The sequence below is a fragment of the Schistocerca gregaria genome, chromosome 10 (assembly GCF_023897955.1).
Source record: "Schistocerca gregaria isolate iqSchGreg1 chromosome 10, iqSchGreg1.2, whole genome shotgun sequence".
In the NCBI taxonomy this organism is placed as follows: Eukaryota; Metazoa; Arthropoda; class Insecta; order Orthoptera; family Acrididae; genus Schistocerca; species Schistocerca gregaria.
Window position 1 is genome coordinate 221,372,180 of NC_064929.1, and position 17,307 is coordinate 221,389,486.

The window sequence follows — 17,307 nt, forward strand, 5'->3', positions numbered from 1 at the left end:
GAAAAAAGCTCAGAAACCAGTTCGCACAACTAAAGGAATATTTAACCAATGGGAAAATTTTCCTACCGGAGCATAAAAAATGCGAATATCTTCCTCTTTGTTTGAAAGACTCTGACTGATACGTGCCTCATTCTCCCTTCCTCGGCACTTGCCAAACATTTTGGCATGCGAACATATTCGAGTTCTTTTTAACATGTAACATCCCAAACTCCCAAAAGCCCCCCTAACTTCAACTCACTCACACCCACTAGCCATCCACTCCCACTTGCCCTTTTTTCTCTCCCTCACTCATTGTCGTTATCTCTCTGTGTCTCTCTGTCCTACTGCAGTCTCCTCTCTCCCTCTCTCTTACTGCTGCTCTCTCATTCCTTCCTTCCTACTGCTGCTGTCTTTTCTCACTACCACTGTCTGTCTCTTCTTCTTTGTCACTGTCTCTCATTATGACTGGCCACTTTCATCTTCTCTTTATTCCTCTGCCACTGGCACTCTCTCCTTCACCCTTCTGTTATTGCCAACTGCGTCCCACTGCCACAATATCTCTCTCTCTCTCTCTCTCTCTCTCTCTCTCTCTCTCTCTCACACACACACACACACACATCATTCACACACCGCCAATCTCTCCTTCGCTCTTTCTACACCACAGCTGTCTGCTACCTTCCAGTATTTATTACATTACCGTCTCTCTGCTACTACTGCTACTGTGTTTTCTCTCAGGACAAATACTTGAATACTGCAACTTCAGGTTCCCAGATGATAACGGACACACTTTACAGCATATTTCTCCGTCTTATATCACGTTATAAACTACGTTTTCGCCTCAAACTGGATTTTACGCGCATTTTTTACGTGTACGAGTAAGGTAACTTTGAATCGCGATATATCCAAAATGGATACAGTTATGAAGCAAATTTTCAGGGTTCTTCGAAATCGGCATTTTAGGAATACACCATAAAAACTATAGCCATTTTCTGTACATAGCCGTCTCGGCATCTGCGGCTGTGTTTTGGTACCCAAAAAACAAGTTTTTCGCGTGTTTCTCAGTAACGGATAAATATTTTTGAAAACAGGGAGATGGCTCTTCTACCAAAACACCTAGAGGAAACACCGCTAAAATTTGAGCAATTTGCTGAGGTTATTTATTATTTAGATTTCGTCTAATACTGAATTTTATGTGTAGAATAGGGTAGTAACTGTGAATCTCTGTACCTCGGAAACGGATAAAGATACGAAGAAAATTTTGAAGGTTGTTCGAGATCGGGATCCCTTTAGTACATCGTAAAAATTACAGCCATTAGCTGTGCGCAGCCCTATGGAAATCTTCGGCTGCGTTTTGGTCCGCTGGTGGCAGCAAAAATTACAGTAAAAGAAGAAACCAGTTTTTCTGTGCTTTCCCGAGGAACAGCTCATGAACTAATTGACGCCTCTTTAAGCCTCTTAAGGGGACACGGAATCGCCTATCCCCGCAATGTTAAAATATGACTATTATAGAGAACTACTGGAGACAGAGAGAGATAAAGTTTTTACTATATGTGCATTGATATCTTATACCAATACTGAAACAACAGTTTATTGTCAAAGTATTTTCTTACAGCGATATTTTACTTTTATTTTTAAGTAAGTTTGTTCCATCACTTTTTACTACATTCTCACCCCTAAGTCTTTTGTAAATCAAGTAATTAAAAAATCGTTTCAGTGTGTAAAAGAAACCCATGTCACTAATTCATAAAAATTTCAGACTTCTAGGTTCAGCAGTACCTGAGATAATGTTCCTAGAAGAGGTAGAAAGCAAACTTACGGGAAACGGAGAAAGAAGATTAAAACATTAATGATCGGTAGTTCACAGTCTTCATAGGCATCTTCAAGTCTTCTTTCGGCACTCCTCTTCGCCTGTCTTGCTTTTTCCACTAATGTCTTGATTATATTGTCAGCATGCCTTAGTCTGTGCTGATCATAGCACGTACTGAGCGGGAACCAACACGCAAACCCAACTTTTGAAGGACCTGGCATTTAGTTGTATTCCCAAGACTGAAGGTTGACACAGCATTATACACAGCAAAGTGTAGCATATTAATTCTGACAAACACTGTTTTTGGGAGACGATGCCATATCACACTATTCAAGCACTCGTTGGGGCTCTGCGTTTTTCCATTAAGACATTTCACCAGAAGACGTCTGTCGGGCAAATCTCTGAAAATGGGCTTTATTTCTTCCGTGATGGCTAATGGCAGACTATGGTGGTGAGTCCTCTATTGTATTTACACCAGCTCTTTTCACCTTTGGGGCACAAACCATGTTCAGGATACTCATCTGTGGATGCGGTGTGGAAATACAAAGCCCATATAGCTTTCCTCATTTCTTCAAGACTGCCTGTGTTTTGCCTGATTGCAAGGCCATAGCAATTCTAAATGTGGTCTATTATGGAATCAGTCAATCTTCCTTTGCCATGTAAGGTTTTCCATCATCTAGTTTTTTCCCTTTCATAACTCATTTTAACCTTCTCAGCCTGGCACCCATTCTCTTCTGCACATGTCCTATACATTCAAGTTTGCTTATATTTACACTGTCCCCTTACGGTTTGCTTTCCAAAACATCTGTGAATGCTTTAGAGCCACCATCTCCCAGATACTTGACATAGCTAACGCTATACCACTCTGAAGAGCGATCAATTTTTTTTTTCACCCCAGCAACCTTCATTCCACCACTACTACCATCATAATTAGCAACACAGTCATCAGTATGTTTATTTTTTAGCCTGTATACGCATATACAGTATTTAGACATTATTGCAGCATCAATAACCTTGCCACCGTCAACACAAGTTGCTGTTACAACACCATTGTTGGAGGTGTGACCCCTTTTTGCCATGTGCCATCAAAAGCTACTCTTTCACTGCTTTTTCCACAGCTACCTGCTTTCACTTCTGTGCTACATCTTCAGCTGTTCATCCTAGTACATAGTGTAACTTTGAAGGTACACTTCGAAGATTTACAACACCACATAGCGTATCACCAGCTGCTTTGCCCTTACCAATTGCTCGCAATCCATTAACTAACATAATATTTACACTATAAAGTTCAGTTTTCTTGTATCCATTATTTACAGTTACTAAACTTACAGCTGTACTTACAAACACTGCATGTTGAATTAAACTGGACAGCCAGGCCAACATGGAATTCTACTGGTACTTTGGGGACTGATGAGCTCAGATGTTAAGTCCCATAGTGCTTAGAAACATTTGAACTCGTACTTTCAGAGAAACGTTTCCTTGACAATTTTTGCAGCACATACTGTTTTTAAGAGCTTCGCACAATATACTCGTATATTGAAAGCGGCCTCGCACAAACGTATTGTATTACATGACTGTGTTGCCGTTTAGCGTCGTGTCATAGCGTTCGGTGGTTTGATGTTTATCTAGGTTGTGTACAGTGGAACAATATCGCCACTAACAGTCACTGATGTGGGTTTGTACATGCCGATAAAGGCTTGAACTGCAAGAAGCTTATTATAGAGTCTCGCGAATAGTTACGTTGAAACACTTTGGCTCTTCGTATAATTGCTAACCTTGAAAACAAACGTGGGAAGCTCCTGACCTATTTTGTGTATTTCCCCTCAGTAATGTTGTACGGATAATTTTATGGGCTAACTCCTCACTCGGAAAGGAAGTGTTGACTGCGCAAAAGCGACCAGTGAGAATAATATGTGGTGTTCGCCAACCGACATCACGTAGGCACCTTTCGAAGGAGCTAGGCATTTTAACTGCGCCGTTCAAAAAAAATGTGTGTCTTATGGGACTTATCTGCTATGGTCATCAGTCCCTAAGCTTACACACTACTTAACCTACATTATCCTAAGGACGAACGCACACACACCCATGCCCGAAGGAGGACTCGAACCTCCGCCGGGACGAGCCGCATAGGCTGTGACTGCAGGAACTGCGTCGTCACAGTGAATATTTTCGCTAGTGAATTTACTCATAAATAATCCTTCACAAGTCGAAAAGAACAGTGGTGTGCATACAATAGTAGAGGGAAACTGACCTTTATTACGCAATGTTAAAGCTGGCAGTGGTTCAGAGAGGAGCTCAATATGCGGCAATAAAAACTTTCAATCATTTGCCTTATGACATAAAATGTCTAGCAGGTAGCGAAGCAGTTTTTAAAAATAATTTAAAATCATTTGTGCTGCACAATTCCTTCTATTTCATTGACGAATTTCTACTTAAAAACTGGTAGCCAGTAAAAAAAAACTTGTTTTAAGTGTAGTTGGACGAGTAGGAATAAAATAATAGCGTGTTCTCGAATGTTGAAACTAATAATGTATACATATCCTGTAAACTGACTCGTTCCATACCATTTCGATAAAAGAATCGTCGAAACGATCTACGGAACACGTAACTAAGTTACAGTCGAATTTGAAGGTAATCAGTTGAGTGAGACACTCGTATCGAATTGAGTCGCCTAGATGCAAAACTGTCCATGTTCTCCATAACCGGTATTAAGAAAAAGTGGGAAAACTGTTTACACTGGGAAAATACATACTGCCGTACACTGTATGTTGTATACATAAGTATGGATTAGTACAAAATCATTTGGGCTATTGAAAAAAAAAAAATCAGGAACTCAATGCATGTAGGATATAAGCAAAATAAAAATGGACTTGGACAGTTTTGCATCTGACTTTGCAGATGGCCACTTTTGCATGCAACTGAAATGGACATGGATAGTTTTGAACCTGACCAGTTGTACATGAGGAGAGAATATGGGGTGAACATAAAACTGTGTATTCAGTTTTAATTTCTTTTAATATTTCTGAAGGTATATGGTGTAACAACTGACAAACTGCAATCCACTTAATACATCATATCTGGAACAATGTCTCCATCTTCTCCTGCTAGGCATTCTGATTTGACCGGCTAGAACCTAGTAATGTTATGTAGCCCAGGAGTCAGGATAGTGCTGTAAGATACCACACGGGTACAATGTTTACATGCTTATGGTAGCCATCTTGCATTGCAGTCACGTGACCCCAGCCTTCAATGCGATTTGTCAAAAGGGACAAGGCAAGTTTTGCATCCAACTTACTGACGGACATGGACAGTTTTGAATCTAACCACACTTTTCGTGAGCTGTTTTCCGTAGGACATGAAGAGCTCGAGCGTAAATAGCATTTCGAGCATGTGTAAAATGTCATGCTGTACAATCCAGAGTTGCCAACTCAATTTTTTTTAAGAAGTGGACACGGACAGTTTTCCATCCAAGCGACTCAGTTAGAAGCCCACTTAGCGGCGGGGTTAATTTCAGAAAGTGTTCGTGGCGTGCAGAATTTATTTGCTGCACTCGCTAGTGTCGCCGAGACCGACCTCGGCGTACTGCGAGTGCGAGGGTGGAGCCGGTGTTGCGGGCTGACGCGGCCGGCGCTTGCCGCAGGTGAAGGAGGACTGGAAGTACGTCGCGATGGTGCTGGACCGGCTCTTCCTGTGGATCTTCACGCTGGCCGTGCTGGTGGGGACGGCGGGCATCATCCTGCAGGCGCCCACGCTCTACGACGACCGCGTGCCCATCGACGTGCGGCTCTCCGAGATCGCCACCACCACCGCCAAGCCGCACATCGGCAGCGCGCTGTAGCCGGGTGAGTGCTCCACCTCTGCGGCGCCCGTGCCTCCTACCCCGTGCCCCGTGCCCCGCCTCCTCTCGCACAGCAGCGCTAGCCTCGGCGACGTGCGCGCAACCGACCTTCCTCTCCGCTCGGCGCGTTACGCCACTGTCGAGAAGCAGTATGTGAAGCAAACTCCCCGGCATTAACAATACTGATGCCATCACAATACATTGCGCAGTATAGACCCGTGGGAGGATAACATTTCGAGCTTCCTGTCGAGGCCGAGAGGAATTCATTTCGCTCCCAATGAATTTCCGAAAAGAACTGGAAAAAGTAAATTACAAGAGATCGGTAAGTGTGCTCGGGGAGGTACGCAGAGGCGACAAAAGTCCGAAGACAGAGCCGCACTTCGTTCTGCCCGGCACAGTGCGCCGACTCAGTTCAAAAAAATGGCTCTGAGCACTATGGGACTTCTTCTGAGCTCATATGTCCCCTAGAACTTAGAACTACTTAAACCTAACTAACCTAAGGACATCACACACATCCGTGCCCGAGGCAGGATTCGAACCTGCGACCGTAGTGGTCGCGCGGTTCCAGACTGTACCGCCTAGAACCGCTCGGCCACTCTGCAAAAATACTGAGCGCTGCTGCCTCTGTGGGCGTGCACAATTCCGAAAGAGCTGCCGGTACAGAATTTTGTGGACAAACGTACCTCTCGACCGTCGCCCATAAATGTTCGGTGGGAATCGTGTCCGGCGATCTCGGTGGCCAAGTTTTTCGCTCTAACTGTCCAGAATGTTGTTCAAACCAATCGCGAACTATTGTAGACTCTGTTGTTTGGCAACACGAAATGTACTAGAAGGCGAACATAACGTCTCCCGCTCGATGGTGGGTTCAGTTGGATCAGAGGACGCAGTCCACTCCACACACAAACTGGCCACGCCGTTATGGAGCCACCAGCAGCTCGCGCTGTGGCTCGTTGCCTTGGCCCCGCGGCTCGGCGAGGCCTGCACCGCACGCGGACCCTGCCACCAGCTCCTGCCTGGGCGCTCTTTGTTTTTCTCTTGTGCCGAGTTCTTCCTTGTTTGAGATTAATAGTGCCGAACTGGGCTGTGACTTTACGTGAGTCACAAAACCAATCATAATTTTCCCAAACATATAGAAATATGTCATCTGTAGGTTCTCAGGAAGAGCTGATGGCTGTAACATAAAAAAATCCTACTTTCGGAGGCAAATTTTTAAACATCTTCAGGCTGTTGAAATTTCGACAAATCGAGATTTGAAAGTAGATTGCTGTGCCTACATCACATCTTATCAAAACCGCTTCTGCAGTTGTTCCATCCTGTAGACAATGGGTGTAAGGAAACGATAGAAGGAAACTGATAAACGCAAGACTAACATTGTAGTTGCGCTACAAGACGAAAACATGCCGTATCGAGGATGAAATTAAAGCACTTGAGAAAAAACTTAAATTACTGAGAGAAAACCAAGTGATCTGACAAATAAAAACAAATTACTGGTTCGCTCTTTAGGCGAGACAGAGGAGGCAATGCCATAGCCTTCGGTTTCTTCACACTGCTGAAGTACAGCAGATTTTACAAAAAGCCTTTACAGACATCGCTGCACGACGAAAACCCTTTGAAGTCAATAAGTGAAAGCCCTTTCTCCAGAAAGTAAGTAATGTACATGACGTGATTGGTGCACCACTAGCAGGATTTCTAACTTTGCAAAAGATGTGTGACACTGGCATTTTGATTAGTGTGTCGAGTAAGCTCAAGATGCTGCATAATTATTCAGCTGTCAAGTAACTGTCTTCTTACTTTATGCCTGCATACGATGTTAAATACTGCCGCTGACTGCTCTGCACAGAATGTGTTTACTGCACCGAAAACTGATTGTTGCGTGTGCAGTACTACTGAAATTCTCGGATGTTCTGCGTTAAAACAGCCAGAATATGTTTTCTATTAGATAGCTTGTAACTTGTTACAAGTTATTTGATAAAAAATGTATTCGGGCTGTTTTAGTTACAAGGTATCTGATAAAAAATATATTCTGACTGTTTGAACACGGAACATTCTAATGTACTTTCACCGAATCTCTATTTATAGTTCCCCCTTCACACTCAACACCTGCCTCTCACTGCCGCAGTCCCCCTTTTATCCACCCACTGTCTCGAACATCCAAGACTTATGCGGGGTGCAACTTATTTTTTCCCTGTACCAAAGTGTTTAAAATTTCGGTCCGAACGCGCCCCTTCCCTACACCTACATCTTAGAGTTCGTCGGTCTGGGAGGGTGCAGAACCCCCTCCCAAGACTACTTATGGTCTCTCTACCCATCTACACTTTTCGTTTCCTCTGTCACTCTCTTTTGCTCCCACTGCTTTTACCTGTATTCGTCTCCCTGTCTCTTTTACTGCTACTGTCTCTCACTAACCATCAATATGCCCTCTCTCTTGGGCTCGCACTGCTATTTACATCCATCTCTCTTTCTTTTCCACTGCCACTTTGCCTCTCCCGCCCATCCTCTGTCTTCCACTCTTACAGCTCAAAAATATTTGCATGTTAAAATATGTGGTGAGGAAAGCAGAACGAGGCAGCTGGTTGCCTCTTTGCTGTCAGAGTCTTTTAAACGGGAACGTGTTTTCCTTTTTTGTGTCCTGACAGGCGCATTTTTACGGTGGTTCCCTTCTTTTCCCTGCTACTGCAGGATGTGCTGCTTATGTAAAATGAATTCTATATATCAGGGAAGTTTTGACATTTTATTTATAGGCTTCGAAACGCTTATGTGCTTCGACGCATATAAGCAACAAGTAAGTACGCATGGTATAAGGTTAATAGAAAATCGTTTTCTTTACGTTTTTCTTCATGCTCATCGTTCGCAGTTAATCGAAAACGCACGGCTTGCGAGCTGTAACTTAAAAGAGTGAAAATGTTATTGGAAATGTTGTCCTGAATTTAAAGTCTTCGCAGTTTTACGTAATTTTTGGCAGTCATTTTAAATTGTTTTCAGGCATATAGAGACCCTTTTAGCCATTTTTACCCCTGCAGTATCACCATGAGCATAGACGTACAGGCGTGGACTGCCCATTATACAGTGACAGCATACTGTAAACTTTTATTAGCACGATTAAAATCATACTTCGATGACTGCGGAATCGTTGTGATGACCGTAGAATCCTTGCCATGTGTTCACTATGTCGGTTAAAACTATACTTCCAGAATGAGATTTTCACTCTGCAGCGGAGTGTGCACTGGTATGAAACATCCTGGCAGATTAAAAGTGTGTGCCAGACGGAGACTTTTAACTCGGGACCTTTGCCTTTTGCGGGCAAGTGCTCTACCAACTGAGCTAGCCAAGCACAACTCAAGCCCCGTCGTCACAGCCTTTCTTCCGCCAGTACCTAGTCTCCTACTTTCCAAACTTCACAGTAGCTCTCCTGCGAACCTTGCAAAACTAGCACTCCTGGAAGAAAGGATATTGCGGAGACATGGCATAGCCAGAACCTGGGGGATGTCTCCAGGAGAGCTTCTGTGAAGTTTGGAAAGTAGGAGACGAGGTGCTGACGGAAGTATAGCTGTGAGGACGGGGCGTGAGTCGTGCTTGGGTGACTCAGTTGGTAGAGCACTTGCCCGCGAAAGCAAAGGTCCCGAGTTCGAGTTTCGCTCCGCCACACAGTTTTTATCTGCCAGGAAGTTTCAAAACTATACTTATCCCTCAGACCGAATACTGCGAGTACTGCATGCATACGTAAGGTAACTTCCAATTCCTGGATCTCGGTTCGAGGTTCACCCAGAACAACATCTCAAGAACATATGCTAATAATTTCGACGATTTGCCATTAATGTAAATTGTAGAGGTGGCCATTCCCACAATTGGTACTTTTGGCACCTAAAACTCATTGGTTTTCTGGGTCTTGTCGGAAGCATCTGAGCCTCGGTTGGCACCGTCACAGACCAATAAGTACAACCCAGAAATGATTGTCACAGTTGAGTGAGAGTCGAAGAACTCTGCAATCACACGCACACTGCAGTGTTCCTAATGTTCTGCTGTATTTGAAATACGATACTTACCTTAAGAAGTGAATAGCAGATTTTATTGTGCGAGTCATCAGTTGCTTAGTAGACCGTGCATACAGCAAGCGCGGACTTGTTCATTCGATTGTGCGGTTTGTAATGGACGACAGTGACATAGATCTAACTCTACTTTTGTTGAGTAAATATAACGACGCTTGTCGTAAATATGTGTCATAATTCTTCAGAACCAGTAAAGGAATGTTCATATAACAAAGACTTCATCCTCCATATGATGGTCGAGAACACTACTAACAAGACCGGAAATCCGAACGAGAGTTGACAGTTTCGAATGACAGAGCAGGACAACAGATGAACTCATTTGCCTTACAGAGAGAACGTTCATCGCTAGCGCGGCCTCGGTCCCACGTCGGAACGTCACGCTCCCCCCAGCGGTTCACGAAGCGAACGGCACATCACAGGCCATTCCCGTCGGCCAATTCCTCCGGTCGCCGTCCCCTCTCGAGCAGACGCGTCGTTAGTCAGCCTGCCTCAAATGTTCGAATGTGTGTGAATTCCTAAGGGACCAAACTGCTGAGGTCATCGGTCCCTAGACTTACACTCTACTTAAACTAAGAACAACACACTCGAACCTCCGGCGGGAGGGGCCTCGCAATGCGTGACATGGCGACTTGATCGCGCGGCTCGGCCTGCCTCCCTCCCCAAACGTCAATAAACAACAATGCTACACAGGAGTTGTGCTCTCCTGTACAGTAATGTATTTTAGCTTTTTTTCGTTCGTCGGTGCAGCATACGTACGGTCAGATATTACTCTTACGGAGTGATGCGTAACGTCACAACACGGACCAGTGTAGTCACAGTAGATTGGCGCAGTTACCACAGTTCACACTAAAAGGCGTGTCTCTAGCAGATTACAGTAACTGCTATCCAACATACCGCTTGGAGGTAGCAGACTGTCTCTAACTGTGCATAACTCTGGAAGTACCAGACAGAGCCAGTGTGGTAAACTGTTGCCCTCTCGTATGTTTTCTGCCAGTACAGATATTAAGGTCCCATATAATGTTCAGCCTCGGTTGTACTGAAGCAGATGAAAGAGAGTTGTTTCATCTTCGTGCTCGTCACACCGACTTTTGGACATGACAGGGGTACGCGAGTACCAATTAGCGTCGAGGTCTCTGCAAGAGGTACTTTTGTGAAAAGGCAAACCACATCAAAACTCACTAGAAGATCTGAACTACTTAAGTGGAGATGTGGTGAAGGATGATTTGCTACTGCGGAAGGCGGGAATTTACAAAATACCGTGTCAGTATGGTATGGCCTATACAGGACAGACAACGCGTACAGTGGAAGAGCGTTGTACGGAACATCAGCGTTGCACTCGCCTACTGCAACCCAGTAAGTCTGCAATTGCGGAACATTGTATTTCCAACGGACAGTCAATGGAGTACGATAAAACTTCGATTCGGGCCACAGCAACAACTTTTTGTGACTCCATTATCAAAGATTCCGTCGAAATACGCACCGCAGGAAATCTAATGAACCGTGACAGTGGTTACCAGTTGAAGAACGCGTGGAATCCCGTCATCTCCGAAATTTGCTCGATATGAAGACGCCAGAAGGCTTGGGCAGCTGAGTCTTGCAGCTCCACCAGCGAGGGCGCTGTTGCTGGGCGGTGTGGTCCTTCTGCGTCCACGACTGCAGCGCATGCGCGCCAGTACTGCCAGCGCACTATATAAGACGGAGCGGAGAACGTCTTTGTCGTCATCCCTCATCCGCCCCTTCCACCGCTATGTCCCTCCCACCTACTATAAGTCCCTCCAAACCCTCGAACGCCACGCGCTCCGCCTCGCCTATCGCACCCGTCTCCCATCACTCAGGCGGATCCTGTACGACCTGACTCCCTTCCCGCACCTTCTCCTTTTCTTCGAACAGATACTGATCCTTTACACCTCCCGCAAGCTCGATCTCCCTCACCCGCTTGTCTCTCCCATTGTCGCCCATCCGCGCCCGCTACTGCGCCTGTATTCGTGCATCCCACATGCTCTCCATCTTCACACCCTCCATACCCTAACTCAAGGTAGCTTCCACCAACTCCTCCTCCGTGATGATGTTTTTGTCCCGTCCACCTACCCCTCCTACCAACGCTGACTCTCCCCTCTCGTTCCCCCATTTTCCCCACAGGGCTCCCTCTCTCCCTCCTCACCTTCCTTTTCCCTCCTCCTCTCTCCCACATCTCCCACTTCTGCCCCTCTCCCCGCGCTTCCAATCCCCCACTCTCTCTCCTCCCCCCCCATTCTCCCTTCTTTCTCCCACTGGCTCCACCCTCCCCCTTCCCACCCTCCTACCTCTCCCTTTGACCTGGAGGCAGCCCCCCCCCCCCCCCCCTTCGCCAGTGTGAGTGCTTTGCTGAAGATCGTCACCAGTGTTTTCTGTGCGTCAGTTCAAATGTTCAAATGGCTCTGAGCTCTATGGGACTTAACGTCTGTGGTCATCAGTCCCCTAGAACTTAGAACTACTTAAACCTAACTAACCTAAGGGCATCACACACATCCACGCCTGAGGCAGGATTCGAACCTGTGACCGTAGCGGTCACGCGGTTCCAGATTGAAACGCCTAGAACTGTACGGCCACACAGGCCGGCGCGCGTCAGTGTCTCTCAGTTTGTGTACAGTCTCTTTGTCAGTGTTTCCTACTACGTTCGCCTCTCCACCTGGGCGTCATCATCTGTTTTCAAATGGTGCCGCCCTTCATTACAGTGTCTTCCGTCGAAAGACTTCTGATTTCTTGTGCAGTGTTCATCTTGTGTTTACCATGTTTTTTATGTTTCCTATGCCTTCCGTGTATTTATGTCGTGTCTTTTGGACGATGAGCGGCGTACGTAGGCCGCTGCCGGCCCGCCTCAGCTGAGGCATGAAATCACAATAAAGGGGAAAAAAATCTTCGTCAGTCCTCGTTCGACTCACTTGAAGATGGCTGGCAGTTGTCCAGTCGAAATATCGTGCAGTGAAGTTTACGACGACCAGCTGCAAGCCCGAAATCTGTTTGAACGACACACAAGTGTTCCAGGAAGTGAAACGGGAATCCTGGAGGGAAGACGACGTTCTTTTCGCGGAACACTATTGAGAAATTTTAGGGACTCGGTATTTGAAGCTGACCGCGGAACGATTCTACTGCCGCCAACGCAAATTTCACGCAAGGACCATAAAGATACGATACGAGAGCTTAGGGCTGGTCCCTCACTCCGTTTGCCAGTGGAACGCTAGTGGTACCCACGATACGGTGGACGGTGGAGGATGATCTTCAGTAGGTGAATGTTCTAGGGCATCGGGGATACAGCCTCGGGGGCAGGTACACGATTTGGGATGGAAAGGGTAAAGAGACATGAAAAGTGAGGTGGTATTAGCGATGTTAAGCATTTGGGGGGGGGGGGGGGGGTGGTAACATTTGAGATGGTTAGATGTCTATACACGATTTGCACGGGGCTGTGTGAAATTTACTTGCACGCTCGGCCAATTACTAGTTTTAATCTGTTGTAGGCTTTCTTTTCTGTTGTTAGGTGTAGACTGAAATTTAGCTGTCGATCGTGTGTCGGTGTTTACGTTTCAGTAAAATGAATTGGGGGCTGTGGATTGTAAGGTAGAGGTCCCGGAAATGGAAAGTCTGGCTGGGTTTTTGCAGGATAGAGGCTTAGCGACAGCTGCAGTAGGAGGTGGCATTTCTGAGGACCGACAGGAGACGTGACGGATGGATTCCAGGTGCATTCCTGTAGCGGGGTGGAAAATGTCGTAGCAGATGTCGTTTATAGATTCCTAGGAAGGACAGTTACTCAGAAATGACGCAGTCGATTGCAGCTGCATACCAGTAGAGTTAGAACGTAAGGGGAAGAATGTCGCATATACAGTAGCAGGCTTCTTCACTCTGTGGTAATAGGAAGACAGAGAAGGGGGGAGGGGAGGTCTGCAGTTGTCGGGTTTTTGATACGGGAGCCTGTTGCAGTGGGTGTAACAGTTGATCTGCAAGAAAGTTAGGACGGGTACAGGTGGAGTGATATGTTTGTAAGAAATGTCCACCTTTGGCGAGACACAGAAATTGACAGAAAATGTGTGACGCCTCGGCCCCACAAGGCAGTGGCAACAGGGCAGAGGCTGCGCACCGAGCGAGCGGCTCTCACGTACAAATGGGCCCCCGCATCCATATTCAGTGCGACCAGCAGCCCCCTGCAGGTGTGGCCGCTCTGCGCCTCTCCACCGCGCTGCCTCGCCAAGACAGTTGACAGCCCCGCGCGGAACTGCGCCTCTTCAGCCCGCCATATCTCGGGTTCTGTCAGTCAGAGCCGAAGCGAACTGAGACAATCGGTCGGCTCTTTGCATTAGACGTGGTCCAGAGTCGACCTTACGTGGCTTATAAAAGCACTCGTCCTACACTGCCAATTCCCGAGAACCCCTCCCCCCCAAAAAAATGATTTTGGGTACCAAAAGTACCAATTGTGTGGATGGCCACTTCTATAAATTCTGTTCGTGGGACGTCGTCAAAATTTTTAGCGTACGTTCCTAGGCTAATATTCTCGTAGGAATACGAAACCTTTGTTGCTATCATTGTCCGTTACCTGGATCCGTTACCCGGATCTACGTTATTTCGGAACAGGGACAAAAAACTTGATAGTGGTGCCACCAAAGTAAGATTTTAGACAGCATTTTTTCACCAATAAATATGACGCGCTGTCTCTGTATGAGGGGCACAGCTACGCAGATACTCCCAAAGTGGTACCGCAGGCACAAAAAATGGACTGCAAAGTGTCTGAACACGTCTCAAATGAAGTTAAAATTCGGAAAACAGTTATAATAACACTTTTTTAGTCTTAAGATACAAGTCATATGCTACGCGTTTTCGCTGAATTGCAATCCACGACTAAAGCATCCACAAAAAGTGTACAGCAAAATGGTTGCGTTAACTGTATAGTATGCATACTTATTCATTATTTACATTTGTCAAACTATAAAAATGTACCGAACTATATAAATAACTTTCAAAAGTTTTCTGATCTATAAAATTCGTTTTATACGAGCTGCACACTTTGAAGTATCAGGCAACGGAGGGGGACCAGTGCAACAAAGCCCCTGTCGGAGGGCAAAACAGGAAAATCTGTTCCTGAGGCTCTGACGCAACAGTGAGCAATTAGCTGCCCCCTTCCTAACCAAAATAGTTGGCACGCGAACATACGCTGACTTGGACATCGTGTCGGAGCTCGCGAGTGTAGCAACTTGACGTGGCGTGGACACTGCAGAAATACTGAGAGCCACGTTGGTCTCCATCCATAATTGTAAAAAGTGTTGCTGCTGCAGGATTTTGTTGCACAAACTGACCTCTCGATTACGTCCGAAACATGTTCGATACGATTCGTGTCGGCTGATCTCGCTGGCCAAATCATTTGATTGAATTGTCCAGAATGTTCTTCAAACCAATTGTGGCCTGCTGACATGTCGTTGTTTGGGAACGGCTGAAAATGGTCTCCAAGAAGCAGTTGGACCAGAGGACGCAGTGCATTTGATGCAACTGCAGCCCACGCCACGACAGTGCCTTGTTGACGACTCAGGTCCGTGGCTCCGCGGGAGTCTATGCGTCACTTAACACTGCCGCCGACTTTACGATCTGAAATCAGGTGTCATCAGGCCAGGCAACAGTTTTCCACTCTTCCAGGGTCCAGCTGAGCCCAGGAGAACCATGTCGTGCTGCTAGCAAAGGCACTCACGTCGGTTGTCTGCCACCCTGTCCTACCGGATGCGTTCGTCGTACAGTCCCATGTCTATTTCCCTGGTTATTTCACACATTTTTGCTTGTGTGTTAGCACTGACAATTCCACACATTTACTGCTGCTCTCGGTTGGTCAGTGTGTTGTCTGTGGTGAAAAGTAATTCCTGAAATTTGACATTCTCGACACACTCTTGACGCTGTGGATCTCGTTATATTGAATTCCGTAATGATACCCGAAATGGAATGTCACACACGTCTAGCTCCAACTACCATTCCGCATTCGTTTCCACTGTGCAGCCGTAATCACATTGGAAACTTTTTCACACGTACAGGGTGTTTCAAAAATGACCGGTATATTTGAAACGGCAATACAAACTAAACGAGCAGTGATAGAAATACACCGTTTGTTGCAATATGCTTGGGACAACAGTACATTTTCAGGCAGAAAAACTTTCGAAATTACAGTACTTACAATTGTCAAAAACAGATGGCGCTGCTGTCTGAGAAACTCTATAGTACGATATTTTCCACATATCCACCATGCGTAGCAATAATATGGCGTAGTCTCTGAATGAAATTACCCGAAACCTTTGACAACGTGTCTGGCGGAATGGCTTCACATGCAGATGAGATGTACTGCTTCAGCTGTTCAATTGTTTCTCGATTCTGGCGGTACACCTGGTCTTTCAAGTGTCGCCACAGAAAGAAGTCACAGGGGTTCATGTCTGGCGGATTGGGAGGCCAATCCACGCCGCCTCCTGTATGTTTCGGATAGCCCAAAGCAATCACACGATCATCGAAATATTCATTCAGGAAATTAAAGACGTCGGCCGTACGATGTGGCCGGGCACCATCTAAACATTCATGGTGGTGTCTGATTGTTCTATATCGTGTCTCCCTACCACTTTCGCGCAACGACACTCTGAGCGTGTTTTTTAGGGAATTAACTAGTTTGAACCTGGGACCTGCTGCTGGTAAGGAGACGCCAGACCACACATGACATGTAGAATTCAGAAGAGTTCAGTGAGACTAGCGATGATATAACCAAATACTAAATGATCTCAGCGTCAACTCCACTGCACTCCCTGTAAAAGAATCTTAATACTAACTAAATTTAGTGGAAAGGGTTCAAGGCTTTCCTATTTTTAGTTAGCTGGTAAAATAACGTCGAAAAAGCAGTTAAGTTTACCATTGGAAATTTTATTCTACTCACAAAACATCGTTTATAAATTGCACTATTGATAAAAGGAAATGTTTTAATACAGGATGGTAAAAACCAACTGAGCTCAACAAAAATGTTAACGAATATTCCCTGAGCGGTTTTACAAGTTCTACAATGGATCGAAGGATGACCTATGCCATATCACATCTATAATCTATGTTTAAATTAAGTTTCACAAAAGAGAAAACTATCAAAATGGTCTACAGTGACCCTCAATTATCTTTAATTACTTATCTAACTTGTCGTAAATTACAGTGGCTGATGTGGCTTCTCAATAACTATATAAAAGAAAAATCATCGCGTTTCAGATCTTTACTTCAAGTGGCAAATGTGAACACCATGAGTTTTAATTAACGATCGACACTCTAGTATTACGCAAAAAAGGGGTGTAACAGATGAGTCTTCAGCAGTTCTGAGTGAAGCCTTATGCGCTCAAAAGTGCGGCATCGCGTGCGTTCATTACCTTGTCGGTGTTTAGGCAGCGTCAGAGCGACAGCGGCCGGCGCAGCAGCCATCCAGCTCGCCGTCTCGGAACCAACCCTCCTCTAACTTCTCCTTACTACAATTTACCGAAGTTAGTTTAAAAAAACTATCTGGTTGTGTTTTTATCCGACCAATCAGGGTCTCAATGTTAACCTTAAGCTCCGCCTACAAAAATTCTGTCCATCCAATGAGAAACGTTATACTTTTCGTGGTGGGGCAATGT

The 17,307-nt window shown here is 45.6% G+C and overlaps 1 protein-coding gene across 1 annotated transcript in view; it reads left to right on the plus strand.

The window, feature by feature from the left end:
* Window positions 1-17,307, plus strand: part of LOC126293545 (acetylcholine receptor subunit alpha-like) — a 486,710-nt gene that overhangs the window by 439,854 nt on the left and 29,549 nt on the right. Inside the window, exon 12 of the mRNA XM_049986811.1 lies at window positions 5,427-5,628. Within this exon, the coding sequence (XP_049842768.1) occupies window positions 5,427-5,624 (198 nt within the window). The 3' untranslated portion in view covers window positions 5,625-5,628. The remainder of the gene's footprint in view (window positions 1-5,426; window positions 5,629-17,307) is intronic.